The sequence below is a fragment of the Caretta caretta genome, chromosome 1, assembly GCF_965140235.1.
Source record: "Caretta caretta isolate rCarCar2 chromosome 1, rCarCar1.hap1, whole genome shotgun sequence".
Lineage (NCBI taxonomy): Eukaryota > Metazoa > Chordata > Testudines > Cheloniidae > Caretta > Caretta caretta.
In genome coordinates, this window is record NC_134206.1 from 50,227,939 (window position 1) to 50,248,547 (window position 20,609).

At 40.2% G+C, this 20,609-nt stretch overlaps 1 protein-coding gene across 4 annotated transcripts; it reads left to right on the forward strand.

The window, feature by feature from the left end:
* The first annotated feature begins 520 nt into the window (after positions 1–520).
* On the forward strand, positions 521–19,459 carry RFC3 (replication factor C subunit 3). Of its 4 annotated transcripts, none has more exons than XM_048847562.2 (9): positions 521–674; positions 3,661–3,798; positions 5,844–5,911; positions 10,263–10,360; positions 11,762–11,943; positions 12,336–12,472; positions 12,588–12,686; positions 16,057–16,126; positions 19,139–19,459. In XM_048847562.2, exons 2-9 carry the CDS (start codon positions 3,730–3,732, stop codon positions 19,328–19,330), a joined length of 915 nt encoding a protein of 304 aa, XP_048703519.1. In that variant the 5' UTR covers positions 521–674; positions 3,661–3,729; the 3' UTR covers positions 19,331–19,459. The 4 variants fall into 4 exon arrangements, with proteins under 4 accessions (XP_048703519.1, XP_048703500.1, XP_048703511.1 ...); XM_048847543.2 differs by lacking the exon at positions 521–674 and adding an exon at positions 686–908; XM_048847554.2 differs by lacking the exon at positions 521–674 and adding an exon at positions 687–861.
* Positions 19,460–20,609: the final 1,150 nt, after the last annotated feature.

A 20,609-nucleotide genomic window follows, 5' to 3' on the forward strand; every position in this document is an offset into this window, starting at 1 on the left:
GAACATTTCCTGATACCGGCAGAGTGCTAGATCCAGGTGGAGCTGCCATCAGTGCTGTGGTAGTGGGGCAGGGCACTGGTTCGCAGGGGTTTTGCAGCTGTGATGCGGAGGCACTGTTTTGGAGCTGCAGCATGTTGTGCAGCGTGCCAGGCTGTGGTGTTGTGCTGACGCACTGCAATCTGTCACATTGTGGGGCAAGGGGGGCTGGGGCATTAGGTGTGTTAGGAGGCACAGTGTTGCACAGCGGTCGGGGGGGAGAGGAGATGCCACGGCACTGGCACGCTATGCCAAGGGGAGTGTCACAGAGCGGCGCTGCACACCTTGGCCTGCCCGCGCGCTGCAGGAAATGGTGCTGCGTTGCAGAGGGCGGGACAAGGCGCAGGCGGCAGGCAGGCTGGGCGGCGGGAGGCAGCGGCCGCAGGCCGCTGCGGTGGCTCAGGGCGCTGCGCTCTCGCGGCACGAGGACACTGGCCCGGGCGGGGGCTCACGGTGCTGTGAGATGCCCGGCGGCGGGGGGAGGGGGGCGTGTTCTGCGCTGGGGTGCGGGGTCCCCCTGAGGGAAAGGCCGCGCCCTGGGCACGGAGCGATCTGCCCCTCCCCAGCCTGGGCGGGGCGGTTCCGAGCCCCCGGCGCCTTCGCTCTCCTCCCCTACCCCGCCCTCGCGGCCTGCCTGGGTGCGTTCCGTCCGCTCCGCATGTCGGTTAGGTCTGTCCCGAGGCGGCTTCCGTAGTGGGGCGGCTGTTCTCGGCGGGGCTTGAGGGGCGCGGGAGAGCCGGGGCGGCGCGCGCTTTTCAACTCCGCTCTGCCTGGGCCTCGCAGCGATGAGTCTCTGGGCGGACAAGTACCGGCCCTGCGCCCTCGGTAGGGTGGATTATCACCGCGAGCAGGCGGCCCAGCTCCGCAACCTGGTGAGGGACCCGCCCCTCCGCCCCCCTCACCTCCGGGCCGCGCGGGGGCAGCCCCTGCGACCCTCCTCTGGAAACCCCTCCTCAGGACCGCGGCCCATCTCCCATCCGCGAGGACCACTGCCTCCCTGCTAGCCCCGTCTCCCCCTGGGACCCCCCTCCGGCCCCCTCCCCAAATCTCTCAGCATGGCACGGGAACCGCCCCCATCCCCTTGGGGCAGCAGGGGGCGCGCTCTTTAAACCAACACATGCCCCGCGGTAGCCGTGTTACGCGTCTCCTGGGGCTGGGCCAGGCGCCTCTGCTGTCCCCTAAGTGCTGGCTTAGAGTCTGATGCTGTTCCCAGTCACGCACAGCTGCCAACCGAGCAGACTCTGCCCTCTAGTTATTGGTGCTGAGTTCCTGCTTGCTTTGCTTAGGGAGGCGAATAAGGAGATGAAGTTTTGCAAACTCTCTTTGTGCATGTGACTTTGTTTTATTAAAGCAAGGGGTAAGAGCTACAGTTTGTGTTACGTTTCAGAGTAGCAGCCCTGTTAGTCTGTATTCGCAAAAAGAAAAGGAGGACTTGTGGCACCTTCGAGACTAACCAATTTATTTGAGCATGAGCTTTCGTGAGCTACAGCCCACTTCATTGGAACTGTGTGTTAGGTCTGTCTCAGGTAGCAGGATGTTGACATCAGACTTGCCTGCTCTTCACTGCTGTATATTTACTTCTGTTACAATACAAATAACAATAAATGTGTTAGTCTCTAAGGTGCCACAAGTACTCCTCGGTTTTTTTGCTAATACAAAATGAAAAGTGCAATATCTGAATAAAGATAAGTCTGGTTGGGAAGAAACTGTGCACTGTAATACAGTCACCCTATTGGAAATGTATATCCCAATATGAAAACTGATAATGAGGAAATCATTTGCGAACAGTCCAAATAGTACTTTCCTGGCTCTCATTATGACCATTTAATCCCTGCCACAAACAATAAACAGAACTCTTTTAATCTTCAGTGTGCTTTACAAACAATTAATTGTAACAGCTGATAGCCAGATTTAAAATGACACCTGTTCTTTGACCCAGGATGGCACCTTGGTGTGGTGTCTTCACAGCAGTGTTAGCTCAAGGTACAACTGAAGTTTTGCCCAACTTTCTTTCTACACACACATCTCTCTAGCTTGAGTTCTAACTGGCTTGTCTGATGTGGGTGGGATGGGATGGGGATGGTGTTTGATGTTCCTGTGCTTTAGTAGTGCAGTGGGGATGAGCAGTGAGTTACAACTCATCAGATGTTTATCCAATGAAGCTGCTAATCCAGTCACCATTTTGCTGATCAAATTGCTCTGGGTGTTTGAATGTTGTTTCACAGTGTCGTCATTCTCAGGCTTGGTCTGCACTTAAGTTACGTCAGCATAGCTACATTGGTCTGAGATAGGGAAAAAATACCCATACCCTGACAAACATAGCTATGCCAACAAAACCTCCAGTTTAGCTATGTTGATGGAAGAGGGGTTTTTCTCAACATACATAACATTGTTCATGGAGGTGATGTTCTTACACTGACCTACTCCTGTAGGTGTAGGCTGCATCTACAGCACGGGGCTGTGTCGGCATACCTATGCTGACATAGGCTCTGTAGTACTGTAGACATACCCTCACTTGAGTTAGACTAGCAACTCATATGGACTAACTCAAACTAACTTGCAGTGAAGACAAGCCCTGATGTGTAGGGGAAAAAAACATTTCTCTTCTTTAGAATGCACTCCATGCAAAGGTTTGCAAGCATTTTACATGTGTTATTGAATTAAGCCTCACACCATCACTATTACCATTAAGCAGATGGGGGAGGAAAGAGGCACAAAGAGATTTATTAGTATGATTTTCAGAAATGCAGAGCACCCACATCATCCATTGACATCTACGGAAGCTCTTGGTGTCCAGCACTTCTGAAACCATCAGATCATAAATGACTTGGTCAGGGTCACAGGGATTAAGGTCAAAGATGGGAATAAAACCCATGGATACAAAACTGAATGTATGTTCAAGCCCCCAGATGTCCTGAGTATTATCCAGATTGTCTAACTACTAGATTCACTCTTTGCATTCTGTGCTTGGTATATCTAACTAAAACTAACTTTGAAGGTAGATATTAGTGAAATATATTTTTAAAACTGACTACTGGCGCTCTCAGAAACAAAAACTGGTTTTTTCGTTGTAAAGAGACACTCAACTTAAAAATTATGCTTTTGTTTGAATATCTTTATATTACAAGTAATACTCATAGTATATTGTAGCTGAAAGAGAGCAGAGACATAGTTTTCTCTATTAGTTTATTTTGTGGATAATTTTACTGTTTCCCTGTGTCAGTCTGTTTCCCATTTGTGAGAGCTTTTCACTTAGCAACAAGCACGACAGAAACATTTTTTTAAAAAGATGAAAGTGATTGTGTAACCACAAAAATTGGCAGGAGTCTCAGGAGCAAATATAATACCTGAAAGTACTTCAAACTCTTTCTCAAAAAAACCAAAACAAAACATCATTTTTAATTTTCAGAGGCACACAGCATATATGATGGAAGTGTACCTGGAAGAAAGAAATTCAAGGAGCCACTAATTCTGGGTTATATTTTAAACTGAAGTACTGTAGAATTGTATATGAAAAATTATTTAATAGTAATGTTGTAAGCAAAGTCCTCATCTGATGCAGTTTGTTAATTTCCTAACATAGGGGAAACATTACTATAATTAGTTTTATTGCACTGTTTGCAGGTTCAGTGTGGTGACTTCCCTCATCTGTTAGTGTATGGACCATCCGGAGCTGGAAAAAAGACCAGGATAATGTGTTTGTTAAGAGAGCTCTATGGTGCAGGAGTGGAGAAACTGAGAATTGAACATCAGAGCATAACAGTAAGACATTTATCATGTGCATTTTTTAAAGAAAGTAATTGTGTATATATACATCCTCTCTTTTATATACTAACATGCTGAGTATGTATTCCTATAGAGAAGTCCACAATAGCAAAAAGAAAGTCAATAAAATTCAAAAATGTTCATATTTCTTCACCTCGGTAGAAAGTTCAAGCTCACTTGAAAAAATTGGTCACTTGAACATTTTCCTCTGACCAAGTGAATTTTAGTTTGTCAGTCTCCCTCACATTTGCACTTTGTGGCCAGGCTGCACTGCAGGGTATGTCCTTAGCATTAAGTACTGAGGACCAGATTCTGAGGTTGATTTCTTTCATGTTCCTTTTATTGGCATTACTTTGAATGTACTCGTGTATTTGAGATCAGAATTGGGCCCAGCGCTTGAATTTTTGCTTCATGTTAACTCAAATTTAAACTAACTTTCAATTGATAGAATTCAGTTCATCTATGTTGTGGCCCTTACTTATAAACCATTAACGTTATCTTTCTCCCATTTATGTTTGTGATAATTTGTTATCTAATCATTCCCATAGTGACAATTTCAATAGGAGAAGAGATTTGTTTCAGTAATTAGCTGCCTGGGGAACAAGGCAGCCACTTGAAATCTATTGTTTAAGATGCTGTGTTATCAATTAAAAGTCCTTATTGGGAAGGGGTTTTAAAGGGTGACTGGATCAGTCTAAGTACTTACTTGGGAAACAGATATTTGATAATAAAGATCTTGTTAATCTAGCAGACAAACGTATAACAAGATCCATTGGCTGGAAATTGAAGCTAGAAAAGTTCAGACTAGAAATAAGGCACAAATGTTTAACAATGAGGGTAATTCATCATGGGAACAACTTACCAATGGTTGTTGTGGATTCTTCACCACTGGCAAATTTTAGATCAAGAGTGAACTCTAGAGCATGTCTTTTAGAAAAACATTCAAACAGGAATTAATTCAGAGACTATGGCCTGTGTTATACAGAAGGTCAGACTAGATGATCACAGTCGTCTTGACTACATAATGAATGTATGAATCAGCAAAATCGTCAGAGGAACACTAAAATTTCATAGTATGGTCAATAGAATTTCTCCCGTTATTACTTTTTAATTCCTTCAGCAGTGGTCTGAATATCATATTTGATATGGTAGGTAGAGCATTATCACTGATTCTAACATCTTATTACAAGGTAGTTTTTCTTTTTCATTGCTGTTACTTAAAGGAAATAATTTAGTAACGATTACACCTATAGTATCCTTGCTTGACTAGTCATTTCCTTCTGTGTTAGAACAGGCATATGACAGTGGAAACAAACTAGTAGAATGTTCTGGGTATTGGTGTGAGGATAGGCGCATCAACTGTACTACTTCCTTGTGACTCAGCTAGAAAAGAGAAACAGATTATGATGTTTATAGGGAAAAAAACCCCATCTAATTAGTCCTAGAAAAAATTTCTGATAAGTCACTTGAATTGGAGGAGATTCATTGTCACCATAATAGGAAGAAATACACTTAAACACTGTTCTGGACATAGTGAGAACATATCCTGTTAGTGGTAGAAATATACCAGTTTGGATCCAAATTCAGAGGCAACATAAATGTTCTTATAAATTACATCAATAACAGATTTGTAATTACATACTGTGATAAAGGGACTTCCTCCCATGTCCCCCCACTTCCCTCCAAAAAATCATTGAGAGGAAACCTTCCTGATGTCTGCAAACTATTTCTCTAAAATGATTGTTTGAAAGAGACAGCACATTATCATGTCCAGAATCTCTATTAATTCTGATAGTAGATCAACTCTTGTAGTAAACAGCCATCGTTATCTTTTTTGAGGTTTAACCACATCCCAATACTCCTGACCTCCACTCACGTGGGGAGAAAGATGTACGAACCTAACCCCAAATCCAGGTCTTTTGCCATAATGCTGCTGTCAGGCTACCAAATCTGCCAATTATAATTCTTCAAATCCAAAAATTGACTTTTTTTAATATTAAAATAAGATGCTTTGAAATCTAACTTTTTTATTTTCTACACAGACACCCTCTAAAAAGAAAATTGAAATTAGCACCATTGCAAGCAATTATCATCTTGAAGTTAACCCAAGGTAAGTTAATAATAAAAAGGATATTTAATTTAGATATTGTACTTGAATGACCACATTTTCAAAAAGCCTTGACTTCTAAGGATTCAACCTCTTACTCAAGCAAGTAGTTTGTTTAAAAAAAAACTTTTGTTTGGAGGTTTAGGCCCTAAATGTGCAGACCAGGTTTTTGAAATACATGATTTTGGATGATGAAAAACTTGGATTTCCTATGTTAATCGAGTAGTTTGCTGTCTTACCAGCAGATTGTGCATACAAATGTGAGTGCTGGGTCTTACAGATAGGTGGATCTGCAAATTCAGAGGTCAAGTTAAGACAATTTTGAAAACATGGCCCTGAATGATTTTTGTTTTGTTTTGTTCCTCCTTTAATAAGAATGCAAAAACTAAAGTTAAAAGTAAGCATGGTATACAAAGTATTTTGTAGTAAAAAAAAAAAAAAAAAAAAGCTCAAGTGTGTTTCTGGTCTAAAATACAGAGAATTTTAGTGTTTCTCTGATGATATTGCTGATTCATAGATTCATGATTATATAGTCAGAAGGAGGATTGTGATCATCTAGTCTGAACTCCTGTATAACACAGGCCACAGGACTTCTGATCAAATAAGTTGACTTTCTCCTAATGTTTTAGAAACTACTTGTAGATATACGAATTTAAATATTCTACTCCAAATGCAAATATCCTAAAATGTAGACTACCTATTAAATGTATACAATACCAGTGCCTACTTTAATGTTTTTTGGTTAGTATCAATGTTGTTTACCATTGTGCTTTATTGATCGGAGCTAAAACCTAACAGTTTGAATAATTAGGTCTTGAATTGGCCATCTGTATCTTTCTATGTGTATGTTACTGAACAAACAGCATATAAATCTGTGTTCTACTAATGTTCATGAATGTCAGTATCAGTACAGCGTATAGAATTCTGATTGAATTATCACTCCATGTTCAGGGAAGTAGTCTGGTACATTTAAGTAATATGGAGCACAGTAAAAGGTCAACAGAGAGAAAATGAACTTAAAGGAAGGGGGTGGAAACATACAGGTATTAAATCTATTATAAACGTTTGTTAAACAAAGCAGTTTTATTTCCTCCAAACTGTTATACAGATTTCATCTGTGACACTCAGGGCATTGCCTGCTGGTTACTTAACTTGCCATGGGCAGATGCTCTTAAATGGAGTCCCCTGGATGGAGAAGGAGAAAACAGTACATACACTTAAATTATAACTCTGCTTTGCCTAACCATCTTCGCACTGAAATGTCTGAAACAGTAAAATAACATCAAGCTTAGCCTACTCCTTCACCCATGAAATTATTAACCAGACACTTTATTATAGCAGAGAGGTACCTGTATTAAAATAATTGTAGCTTAATCACTGAGAACCTTAGAAAACTGAAACATAAGTTAACTTTTGTATTCCTGCACTAAATTTTCTATATGAGATATTGATGAAGCCTACTGGTACTAAACCTGTTAGAACATAAGATTTTTCTCATTGAAAGTGCCTTTTGTCCTGAATACTCGTAAAAGAGCTAAAGAACCTTGAGACAACAGATCATTCCATCAGCTGTCAAACCACTGATATATCTATGATGACATACATCATTTCAAGGAGTAGCAATTCTATCATCTTAAAACCAGACTTAAATGCCAAATCATGCAAATTAAGATATCGTATGGAGTCATATTTGATTCATAACTTGCATATTATGTGATGAAAAACTTCCATTATGAAATTTGGATGTCCCCAGTTCCAAAGCAAAAGCTAGTTTTAAAATGAATATCACTTTTTTTATTGGTTGTAGTCACAGAGGTATGCTTTTTAAATGTATTGCATTTGTGAGTCACTGAAAGTATATGGCACTGGGAAGCCTCTGTACTCCATCTTGCTTAGTCTTGATATCGGTTCTGTCACTTGTTGTTTGGCACTGATGTAGGGAATCCATACATTCTTTGAACTTATCACTAAATGTTGTATGGCATTTGGATCAACTGCTCAGTTATGGGGTCAGAAGGATCTAAAAAGTCATTGCAGAGAATGCATGGTTTTCTTTTGTAAGCACACTAAGTTTTTTGGTTTTGGGGGAAAGTTGGCTTCAGTCCTATACCTGAAATAGCCATCCTTGACAATGGTGACACTGATAAACTTCCCATTGCTGGAGAATCCATTTTTCCCCTATACCCTATCGTTTTGTGAGTCTCCCCTCTCTTTGTAATGACACCCCTGGAGGGTACATCTCCAGGGGGTGAATGAACTTGGGACCTTTGAATCTAAAAGCATCCAGTAGCTTGAAGCCAGTAGCAGAATCATAAGCTCCTATTGGTGGTGTAGCAGCTAGATGAGTACAGAGAGCCACACTCTTAGTGTGGGTTACACTGAAATAATTTAGAAAATAAACATGCCCACATTTTCTGCTATAAGAGACAAATCACCACATAGGGGAAAAAGAGAAGGGGCTATCTAATCTAATCGCCTTCTATGATGAGATTACTGGTTCTGTGGATGAAGGGAAAGCAGTGGATGTATTGTTTCTTGACTTTAGCAAAGCTTTTGACACGGTCTCCCACAGTATTCTTGTCAGCAAGTTAAAGAAGTATGGGCTCGATGAATACACTATAAGGTGGGTGGAAAGTTGGCTAGATTGTCGGGCTCAACGGGTAGAGATCAATGGCTCCATGTCTAGATGGCAGCCGGTATCAAGTGGAGTGCCCCAGGGGTCGGTCCTGGGGCCGGTTTTGTTCAATATCTTCATAAATGATCTGGAGGATGGTGTGGATTGCACTCTCCGCAAATTTGCGGATGATACTAAACTAGGAGGAGTGGTAGATACGGTGGCAGGTAGGGATAGGATACAGAGGGCCCTAGACAAATTGGAGGATTGGGCCAAAAGAAATCTGATGAGGTTCAATAAGGATAAGTGCAGGGTCCTGCACTTAGGACGGAAGAATCCAATGCACCGCTACAGACTAGGGACCGAATGGCTAGGCAGCAGTTCTGTGGAAAAGGACCTAGGGGTGACAGTGGACGAGAAGCTGGATATGAGTCAACAGTGTGCCCTTGTTGCCAAGAAGGCCAATGGCATTTTGGGATGTATAAGTAGGGGCATTGCCAGCAGATCGAGGGACGTGATCGTTCCCCTCTATTCGACATTGTTGAGGCCTCATCTGGAGTACTGTGTCCAGTTTTGGGCCCCACACTACAAGAAGGATGTGGAAAAATTGGAGAGAGTCCAGCGAAGGGCAACAAAAATGATTAGGGGTCTGGAACACATGACTTATGAGGAGAGGCTGAGGGAACTGGGATTGTTTAGTCTGCAGAAGAGAAGAATGAGGGGGGATTTGATAGCTGCTTTCAACTACCTGAGGGGTGGTTCCAAAGAGGATAGTTCTAGACTATTCTCAGTGGTAGAAGATGACAGGACAAGGAGTAATGGTCTTAAGTTGCATTGGGGAAGGTTTAGGTTGGATATTAGGAAAAACTTTTTCACTAGGAGGGTGGTGAAACACTGTTACCTAGGAAGGTGGTAGAATCTCCTTCCTGAGAAGTTTTTAAGGCTTGACAAAGCGCTGGCTGGGATGATTTAATTGGGGATTGGTCCTGCTTTGAGCAGGGGGTTGGACTAGATGACCTCCTGAGGTCCCTTCCAACCCTGATATTCCATGATTCTACCTTCTTATAACAATTTCAGATAAAAAGAAAACAAGCAATGTTGGGGGCTGAGTAGGCGTACTTCAGAAACTTTCAAGCTGACACTAAACCTGCAGTTTCTTTTGAACAAGATCTCCACTTATGAAATCTCTAGCCCTTTCCATGGCCACATGATGTGGAGGACTTCATAATGCTGGAATCAGTGTTTGTGTTTAATGAAAGCCATGTGTACAACTGGCTGATTTAGCATTTTTGCCAAAGACAAAATGACCTTTTAGAAAGCTGAGAAACAAGAAATACTGGATTTATATGCCTAAATTGTTGGTAAGAAGAGATGTTAAAAGCGGATTTCTCATACCATTACATTAAAATCATGCAGGCACAAACATCATTTGTTGCAGTTACTAACTGGTCTCCCTCCCCACATACATATAAAATGCAAGTCTATGTAGGGTATGAGTTTCAAAATGTTAGGACAATAGCTTGTCAATAGCCACTTAATGTACAGATTAAAGATTAAATGAATTCTAAACTCAGTCCATCTTGTGTTCTTTCTTTCTTTAAAAAGCTACATTTTAGGCTTTTTTTAAAAAAACAAACTGCCTGAGTCGCTACTTAAAAGAATGTACTGTAGATATGGTGTGGGCATTTTTAAAAGAAATAAGTGTTCTAACAAAATCAATTATCTGAACTCTTTCTACAGTGATGCAGGAAACAGTGACCGTGTGGTAATTCAGGAGCTATTGAAGACAGTAGCACAATCCCAACAACTTGAGACAAGTACTCAAAGAGATTTTAAAGGTTAGTAAAACAAGTTAAATGTGGGCCAAAACTTTGGAGGAGAAAAGTTCTGTGACTGTTTTGACCAGGTCTGAAGATGTACTTGAGAAGTAAACATGTCTCTCTTACACCTTGTATCTTCATCAGTTGCCTCAGACATTTCTCTCTTTATGGCATTGGTTTGTATTTGACAGTGAAGAGTAGTTCTGTGATTGAAGCAAAAGATGTTGACGTCGCATAGATGCAGCTCTTGATTTGCTTATTGTTACTGTGAGCTACATATCAGCCTTCCCAAAACTTGGTCACCTTTCATGCTTCTTTGTCAGAGAGTGGTGGCCATTATGGATGTATGTGTGATGGTTGATAGACAGCCCATCAGTAGCAGCCTATTTCGTGTGGCATTGGTAGCAAAGGGAAATGAAGTAGGACTGAGTGTCCTTCATATATATTTGTCACTTTCAGTTTCTTTATGCTGTCCTACTATGTATGAAGTGTTCAGTGCAGAAATACTTCATACGTGGAAGAACTACAGAGGGAAGGTGGCTGCTAATCTAAAAGATATCCATTTTCCTCTTCACTGTTTCCAAATATAAATTGCTACAGCTGCTTTCCTCGCAAAAACCAAGAAACCCCACAACCAGATAAACGCAAAAGGAAAAATGAGACAAACCCAAGAAAGATGAGAGAATAGAGTAGAAATAATGTACTAGTGGTCCTACTTTTGATATGCTATACCATTTTCTTCACCGTTCTCAGGGAAACATTAAATTTGAGCTATTACCAAATTTTACCAATCTGCTACAATCCAGTAAAATATGCCCACTAACTACTTTGAAACATCTTTGGATAAACATGGAGAGCAATGTGCATGGAAGGGCCTCCTACGTTCAGCACAAGGGGTTTTCTACCTCCCCCACTCATTAAAATTAAAGTATGAGTTTGTAATCAAAGGAGTGTACTGATAAACTATTTGCTTTAATACTTCCTTACACCATAGGTTCTCAGAAAATTCAGCTGCAACCCTTTCTTAAAATTCTTGGGAAAACAAGCTAGCTACTGTATTAGCTATAGTATAAGCAGTACAGTGACTGTCTTGGCCTTCAAACCTAATTTGATTATTTGCATCACAGTAGCACTTACAGTCCCTGTCTTGAAGAGAGCAAAATGTAAATAGGCAAGACTGATGAAGAGTAGGAGGTAAACAGATGTAGAAGATGAAATGGCTTGAGCAAGGTATCTCCTCATCTCAGTGACAGTTGAAGATAGAACCCAGGTCTTCTGAGTCCCAGCCCAGTGGTCCATGGGACCACATTGCACCTTGCTTGCTGTGCGCCTTGCTTCATTATCTTTCTAAAATTACTTTTGTTTACTGTGAAACTCTTCTAATAAAGATAATTTATACTTTTTTTTTCCCTCTGGCAGTGGTGCTGCTGACAGAAGTTGATAAACTTACTAAAGATGCTCAGCATGCGTTGCGAAGAACCATGGAGAAGTATATGGCCACCTGCAGATTGATCTTGTGTTGCAATTCCGTTTCAAAAATCATTGCACCTATTCAAAGCAGATGTCTGGCAGTGCGAGTGCCTGCTCCCAGTATTGAAGATGTAGGTTTGGAAGCAAAAATGAGCCTCCAGTAGAAACTTAATCAGACAAGTTTTGACTGTGTGTATGTAAAGTATATTACAGAAAATGACCCGTCTCTGTAGTCCAGGACTTGCCTTTGATCAGTATGCACAGTATCCATTGACTGGGCAAACTGGAGCTGCTCCCTTATACCTAGGTGACCTTTGCAAGAAAGCAGTGGCTGTTCTAGAGATGCTTAAGCCTGAAAACGGTCTTTGGGCTTTGAACTGTTTCACTAAAGAGAGACAAGATGGATGAGGTAATATCTTTTCTTGGACCTCATCCACCTTGTCTCTCTAATATCCAGGGACTGACAGCTACAACTACAATACATATGTTAGCTATATTGTCATGGTACCCTTTTCCCATCTAGATCTGTCATGTGTTGTCCAGTGTGTGCAAGAAGGAGGGGCTAACTCTTCCTCAGGATCTGGCTCGGAGGCTAGCAGAAAAGTCTGGTAGGAATCTTCGGAAGGCACTGCTTATGTGTGAGGCTTGCAGAGTCCAGCAGTAAGTCACTGGAGAAACTAATGTAGGTTACTCTTTGTAAAAAAAACAAAACAAAAAAAAAAACACATTCGCTCTAAGCTTGTTACTAAAATATGAGAGATTACTTGTTGTGCAGGTATCCTTTCACTTCAGATCAGGACATCCCTGAGACAGACTGGGAGATATATCTGAGAGAGACTGCAAATGCTATTGTCAGTCAGCAGACTCCCCAGAGGTAGGTGGAGCTATTTGGTTCTGACTGTAAATTATTAGGGTATCAGAGTACTTCTGAGCGTAAGAAGTGTTTTATATTAAATGTTTTATGGCATTTTAATAGCTTTGTCCTGGAATGCCTCTGCTTTGCATCCAAAGGAAATGGGTTTAAAGCCTACGGAGGTGGGTAGATTGGATTTCAGAAACTAATAAAGTTAGCCTCTGTCACAAAATAAATAAGCGGGACACACAGTTATGATGTGATTGTGCTGAATTTATATATTCATTATAAACACAGACCAGGTACCCTGGAGTTCGGTAGCACTAGTCTGAATTTGGAAGCCAGTTCTGGTCTGTTTTGCTCTAAATGATAAAGTGGTAAACAAGCTAAAAGTTATTTACCTCATGAAATTTAAATCATGACTGAGCTTTGTAGCCAAAAGTATATGGAAGTTTTGGGGAAAAGTATTCTGATAATTTGCCCACAGACATATAAGACTTCAAAATTGAGTTAGACAATAAAGTTATCCTAGTTTCTGGATGTTGTCTCATTTCTTAGTTAAAGTGAAATAAAACACTGTTGCTACTGTGATTGTCTAACATAATTTCTCTGTATTTTCCTTATTCTGTTTTGGATTATTGTGCCAGTGTTTCAAATTGTTCTGACCCTCGCTTGGTCTTATGCTCCATTCAGTTTGTCCTCTGCTTAGTATACGTTAAAATGCCACTACCACCACCAGTCTGAAAACATCTAGTGCTGCCTAATGTTGCTTTGTTTATGAATGTTTTGTCCCTAGTCTCCCTTCAAGTCAATAGATAGTATCATGATGGCACAAGAAAGCATCTTTACTAGAGCCATTAACACATGCATAAAGTTCTGGAGTGTGCTTTACTTCTTTGGGCTTGTTTTAATTAAGTTGGTGGGTAAAACCCATATTCTACAACTGCAGTGTTGTAGGACAATGACAATATTTCCACTAACTGCAATATATCCTGGAAGACCTGGTAGCTAAAAGATTTTTTGATCGTATACCTGTACTACTATTGTGGATTTGATTCTGATATGACATTTTAGATGCAGTCACTGATACAGGGTACTCTCCTTTTTCCCTTTTGTCTCAATGCCTGTGTAAAGTTATTTAGAAGATTTAAACTTGTACATTGCAATAATGAGCCAGTTCTTTTTCTTTCATCAAGCCATTGAGTGGCGTCAAAGCATTGAAACCATATGAATGGTGGAGGCCATATAGCCTGGGGAATCTGGCACTGGTCTATTAAATGGCAGTTTCTAGCATATAGATCTGATTTTTCTGCTGCATTGTCTGTAAAGACCCCAAAATATGTACTACTTCAAATCTGTCATCTCTAAGGCAAGTTTTTCTTTAGACATAAGGAACAAGGATTGTCTTTTGTTGCTGAGAGTTCCAGCATATAATTTTTTACTTTTTTACAAAGTAGAAATGTAACACTTCAGTTACCCTGGCAATTAAATCTATCACCAAATGCAATGCGTCCACAAATTTTCGTATCTTAATCTTCTTCAGGATGTCTCTAATTTGGGCTGCATCATCCCCTGGATCACTTTCTGTAGTTTGTACCAAATGAGTGACAGCCAAATGATGATGATTTTTGAACATTATCTTCAGTACTCTGGCTTGCGTAGTAACCTAGCATACATAGTGAAATCCGTCAACAACAGACATATTAATGAACCCATCAGCAAGCACAATAACAAAAACTGGTAACTGGCTCCTTTGCGGCTCCCTTTCAGTTGGATTCATGCAGTTAAAGTTTTTTTTTAAAATAGTATTGACTCACTGGGGATCACAGAAGAAATGAGTTGAATAATGGAATTGTAGGTACTTATTTTTGGTTTTGCTGGATCTAGAATAATTTCAATGTGTGTGTGCGTCTGTCCTAGTGAGGCAGCATGGTAGATGTGATTTTTAGTTGCTGAACAGCTCTTTGTAACATTGTACAGTATCAGGTAACAAACTGGCTTGTTCACAGCACTGCTATTTCCAGCTGAAGCTGATGGATGTGGTTGTTCTTTTTCCATAGTACTATGAAACTTCCCTCTTTAGCTGTGAAGAGCAGTAGCGTTGGCACTAGTTCTCTGTTGCTCTGGTGCATTTATGGTCACTGGAAACAGTTGCCCATTTTTTAAATATATAGTGCTGGCAGAAATAGAATTGCACTATTTTGAAGCCCTAATGGGAGGCATGCTCCCTATGATTCTATTTAAACTCAAGTGCCTAGCCTTCTCCCTGCACCTCATTTAACTTGCCTAAATTAATGTATTCCGTTTTATCTGTGTATTTATTTATTTATTTTTAAAAATTCACATCAATAAGTTGTTGGAATATAGAGACCAAAGGATAACTTCCTCCAAGCCCTCCCTCAAATCTTCGGCGAAGAATCCTTTTATTTTTTTAGGTGTAATTTTTAAGGAAGAAAGCTCTTGTGTTGTCACTAAGAGTCTGACTCATAAGTTAGATATCGACAGTAATTGGAATGGAGTCACAACTATATTTTAAAAAAAAACAACAAAAAACAATTCACAAGGCTGAGAACACACATAAGTGACATAATGGTAAAAATAACAGATGCCAAGGCACGGTAACTGCTGTAAGATCAAATTGTCCCTAATAAATTTTCTTTGTAAAGGACAAGCTTATTCTGTTATTTCCTCTACCTATTCACATTCCTCTTTGCAAATTATCTTCCTTTTGTAATGTAGATTTTTTTTCTGTGATCTGTGTCATTGCTGTATGATCTAGAGATGGGGAAAAAACAGTAATCACCTACAGTAAGTGCTAGCATTTCTGGGTATCAGACTTCAGATAAGATGAGACAAAGTGGCTATCAAGAGACAGTTATTGCCAGAGGTGAATTTGGTGGGAATTTATCACTGGCGATTCTTCAGTTATGTGGGCAAGATGACTGAAAGGTGTAAACCAGCAACATAAAAATGAATCCTGATTTCTAATCATTTTGTGGCAACTTCTCATTGAACTTGGACAAAAGTCACACTAAGAGTTAAAAAAAAAAAAAAAAAGTGGGGGGGGGCGCCAAGAACAGCTTGTTCTGGAGCCTTGTATCTTCCAGATTCATCCTGAGCATATCATAACTACTGTCCAAAACTTTTTTATTAACCCCCTCCCCACTTCTGAGTTATGTAACATGCATATTGAGACTGACTTTACATCGTGGGAGTACTGCAGGTTGATTAATATTAGAGGAAGGCTTCAGGCTAAGGGAACTTAATTATGCTTGGCAGTCCATGTCTGGGGTTTCAATAACATTGTCTAATAACAGAGCAAATGTTTTTTAGAAATATAAAATAGGCTTTGTGGACATTATTGTAACACTTCATGATTTCATTCCAACAGGTTACTTGAAGTTCGTGGACGGCTTTATGAACTCTTAACCCACTGCATTCCTCCTGAGATAATAATGAAGGTAATTTAATTCGTCAGTACTTACTTTGTTCACCTCAACCAGAGCTAGGAGAATCCAAACTTGGGGCAAAAGGATTAAAATTACATTTTTTAAAAACAGTTTTCAGGATCTTCAAAGGGACAGCTCAAGTGCTTAAAGTTAAGCATGTGCACAAGTGTTTGCAAGATCAGGGCACAAGATTGTATGCTCCTGAGGGCAGGAAATTTTGTTTTCTTCTTTGTTTTGGAAAATATCTAGCACAAGGCATGGTTCAACTGTAATCTAAATAATTCAACATTAGCAATAAGGTCCAGCTTTTACAAGACACAGATCAGATTGTCTGTGAGCCAGAAGTCTTTGCTACTCTATCTAGTTCAAATCCGTTTATTTAACAAATGTTTTTAGTTGCATAATATCTGTGTGCCAAAGCCAGTGACAGCTTGATTGCCTTTGTTAGATTGAATTATCCAAGTTTTGGGGACTGGATAAGTGGGTTTAAAGCTGGACTAATTTGGAATGCTAAGAGTGTCTACTTAGTTTACTAGATAATCTGCATTTTGCTCAACTGAACACAACAAAAAATACAGGACTCTTCTACTCTACCTGATAATTGCATGCTAGAAGGCATCCCCATGTTTTTTGAATTGCTGGTGGCTGATATGCTATTGATTATGGGGTGTTATTGGGGAAGCTCCATAATTCATAGTGTTCTTGCCACAGCATTTTAGAGGTGGCAGCCACCTGCTCGCAAAAAAGATTGTGGAACACCTACAGGGTCAGCACTGAAACACCTGGACTTGCCCTGGAGGATAGCGTCCCAGCCTGTACGGTACATGGATGGTTGCCTGAAATAGCAAAGGTGCAAGACTGAAATGGGAGACAAGGTGCATTATTTATTGGGAAAAAGGGAGGTAATATCTTATTAAAACAAGATCATTCTTTGAGTACCAACGGTATGCTCAGAGCTGAGAAAACATAGTGGAAGACATAGTCCCTGCATCCGAAGAGCTTGCAGTCTAAAATAGAGGCAGACATTACATCTAAACAGATGTGATACACAGGTTGGGAGTCAACTTCAAGAGTCAGTGCTTTTTTGTAAGTGTAAATGGTATCGAAAGGCCTCATGAAGGAAGTATGACATTTTAAGAAAGGGACAGTGATTCAAGCATAGAAGTTGCTATGGGAGATGGAAACAAATGGAGCAACCAGGCAGGAGGTGTGGAGTGTAGTCAGCATGAAAGGATACTGGAGGAAATGAGGGCAGAGTTGAGATTAAAGATAATATTGGGAAAATGTAACAACAGCATTAACCTCTATTTATATTGACAAAACACAGCTCTGATTAAATTATGGTAAAATCCTTGACATGTCAACTGACTCGTGTTCCTGACACATTCTGTTCAGTTATGCTTTTCCTTGTCCTTTTTGCTCTATTGTGGGTTGATGCCATTGAGAGCTTCAGTTGTCTTGCTGTGCAAGTGCTCTCTGTCTTAAAGATAAATTCAAATACTTGTTACTAACATGTTTGAAGGCACCAATATTTGGCAGTGTCCTTAAGTGCTTAACTAACTTAAACTCTTTGTATGCAGTCCAGTTGTAGCCGTGTTGGTGCTCACTGACCTTGTCTCTTACACTTTTTATTGCATTAGAGCTGCTTCTGCAATAGCTTTATCCCCTTCTTCCTCAAATATAAAACGTTAATATTAAGACCTTTGTCATTTTTGAGGCGAAGTATTGCAGTAGTCTCTCTCATGGATTTGTTTTTTTTAAAATAAGTCATTCTGTTGGGATGAGCTTATTTACATCCATTCCTGATTAATGCTATTGAGATTCACTTCCCTTGTAAAATGAAGAATCCTCAAGGCTATACACTTACTTGCAGTTTGCAATGACATTAGTAGGGGTTGTGCACAATCAGTGTATTAATCTATTGTTGTTAGTGAGGCAGAAATCGTTCAGTTGCACCATTGTGTCACCTGATTTTACAGGATGAGGAATTTATCCTGAGAGAGAAGTTTCTGAAAAGACAATGTTCCACAAGTGTTTATAGAATTCAAAGTTAGTTCTATTGGATAAATGATGTGATAGCTCTTGAAAACTTCTGCTCTGCTGGATCACTGAGTGAGTTCAAAATCATGATGTTACTTGCTCAGCTATTTCTGGGAAAATGATGGTGTTGAATAGCATAGCCAATTGATTTTGGTTACAGTTGTGGTTCAGTATTAAAAATGTTCAAGATCAAACAACCAGGCTCAGGCAATTTATTACCTACAAACAAAACAGTATGATACAGGAAAGAAAGTTAATACACCACCAGTTCTTCCGGGACTTCTCTTCTCGCAGCATGTTCAGTTCAGCTTACAAGGAGAGATAGCTCAGTGGTTTGAGCATTGGCCTGCTAAACCCAGGGTTGAGAGTTCAATTCTTGAGGGGGCTATTTAGGGATCTGGGTCAAAAATTGGGGATTGGTCCTGCTTTGAGCAGGGGGTTGGACTAGATGACCTCCTGAGGTCCCTTCCAACCCTGATATTGTATGATTCTAAGGCATGTTCCCAAAATACACCACTTTACTACCTCTATTTATAATGGGGCTATTCACCAGCTAAAACCCTCTAACATCATCTAAGATTCTACCCATCAGTTTCAACTTGTTTTCTGGTACCACGGCATACCCCTTATTCTTTTTGTTTTGGATACAGCATTTTAGGTACTAATAGGCATGAAGGCACCTCCTGAGCTTGTACCTACGGCAGAGCACTAATGTATCTTGTCTTTGATAGGTTTCCTATTTTCTAATGCCAAAGCTGACTGAATTTAGCTTTGCAAGGTATTGTAGGGTACTTGATTTGCGTGAACAGAATTGTGGGGAGAGCATAATACATTCAGATAACATAATTTCCCAATACCTGCACATATACCATGTGTAATACTAGTGAATATAGTATATGCTATGCCTAACAATAGTATCTGTCATGCTACCCTGTTTTTGAAATATTTCATCCTTTTAAAAACTGCCATATTTTTCTCTTCTAGGGCCTTTTGTTGGAACTTCTAAATAATTGTGATGGGCAACTAAAAGGAGAGGTTGCACAGATGGCAGCCTTCTATGAGCACCGACTGCAACTGGGCAGCAAAGTCATTTATCATCTGGAAGCATTTGTGGCAAAGTTTATGGCACTTTATAAGAAGTTTATGGAGGATGGACTAGAAGACATGATGTTCTAAGACATCACTGAACTTAAATAGTATAAAATATGTCACAACAGTGACAGTTCTGCTAATAACATAGTCTACTCCTATGAGACTTATGTTGTACAAGCTGTAGTCAAAGTCAATAAACTCTCATTTACTTCATTGCATTATGATCATTGCATTTGGTAATAATAGCCAAATAAGAGCAGAACTTTGTTTATCCTGAACACTTATGTCTTCAAGGCAGCCCAGTCATCTTTAGCTAACTAGAAAGCATGTAAGCTTTCCAGAAAGACAGTTATAGACTTTAGTTATATCTGGCAAGGTCACATTCTAAGCTCAGCAGTGTTAAGTCTAGCCAGTACCTGGCTTACAGAGAGTAACCCATGTGCTCCATGAAATGAAATTGATTTTTCCAATGTCTAATGATTGTGCATCTATGCACTCTCTAAGAAGACCCTCGAAGAACTGTTCTACTCTGAAAATGTACTGTAAAAAGGCTTTGAGGGGATCCCATGTATGCTGTCCCTTAATAGCTCCCATATGTAGTTTTTGTCAGTTTATAAGTGGCTTTTCTAACTGTCACACCTGCAAAACTTATCCTAGGATCTGAAAATCCAGTTGGATTCTTTCCTTGTGTAATAAAGATGGTGGTGGTTAAACTATGATTCCATTGGGATTGCAGAAATGTAACTGGGAGCATAACTTGGCCTGCAACATCTCTTTTGTTGGTGATATATGAGCCGGAGCTGAAACCAATTAAAGGATTCATTTTTTATTGCAGTTGGCTTTACATAAGGATGTATGTGAAAAGGCAAGAACCCAGCTAGACTTTCAGGTCCTACACCAAGTTTACAGGGCTGGAAAATTTGATGACGACAGTCAGTGGGAGACAAACAAAAAATCCCACAATGCCATTTCTTCAGTTCTTTTTCAGAGTAGAGGCGTGCTTTAAAATGAGTTCTTGCCACTTGTGTTCACTGAAGAACCAATGACAGTTTTGCATAAGAGAGATTTGCTCCAGTGTCCTGGCCAATTCCAACTCCAACTACCAGAGGAATTTTAGGTAGACAGAATATAGTTGCTGAAGTTGTTCTTCCTCTTCTGAAAGTTTCTGGCACAGAATATCTTTTGCATTTTACTTGAAAGCAGCTGCATTGAAATGGTGGATGAATATTCACAGAAATGTGGGTCTGGAGGGGACCTCAAGAGGTTATCAATCCCAGCCCTCTGCTGAAGCAGGACCAAGTAAACCTAGACCATCCATGACAGGTATTTATCCAACGTGTTAAAAACCTCCAATGATGGGGAT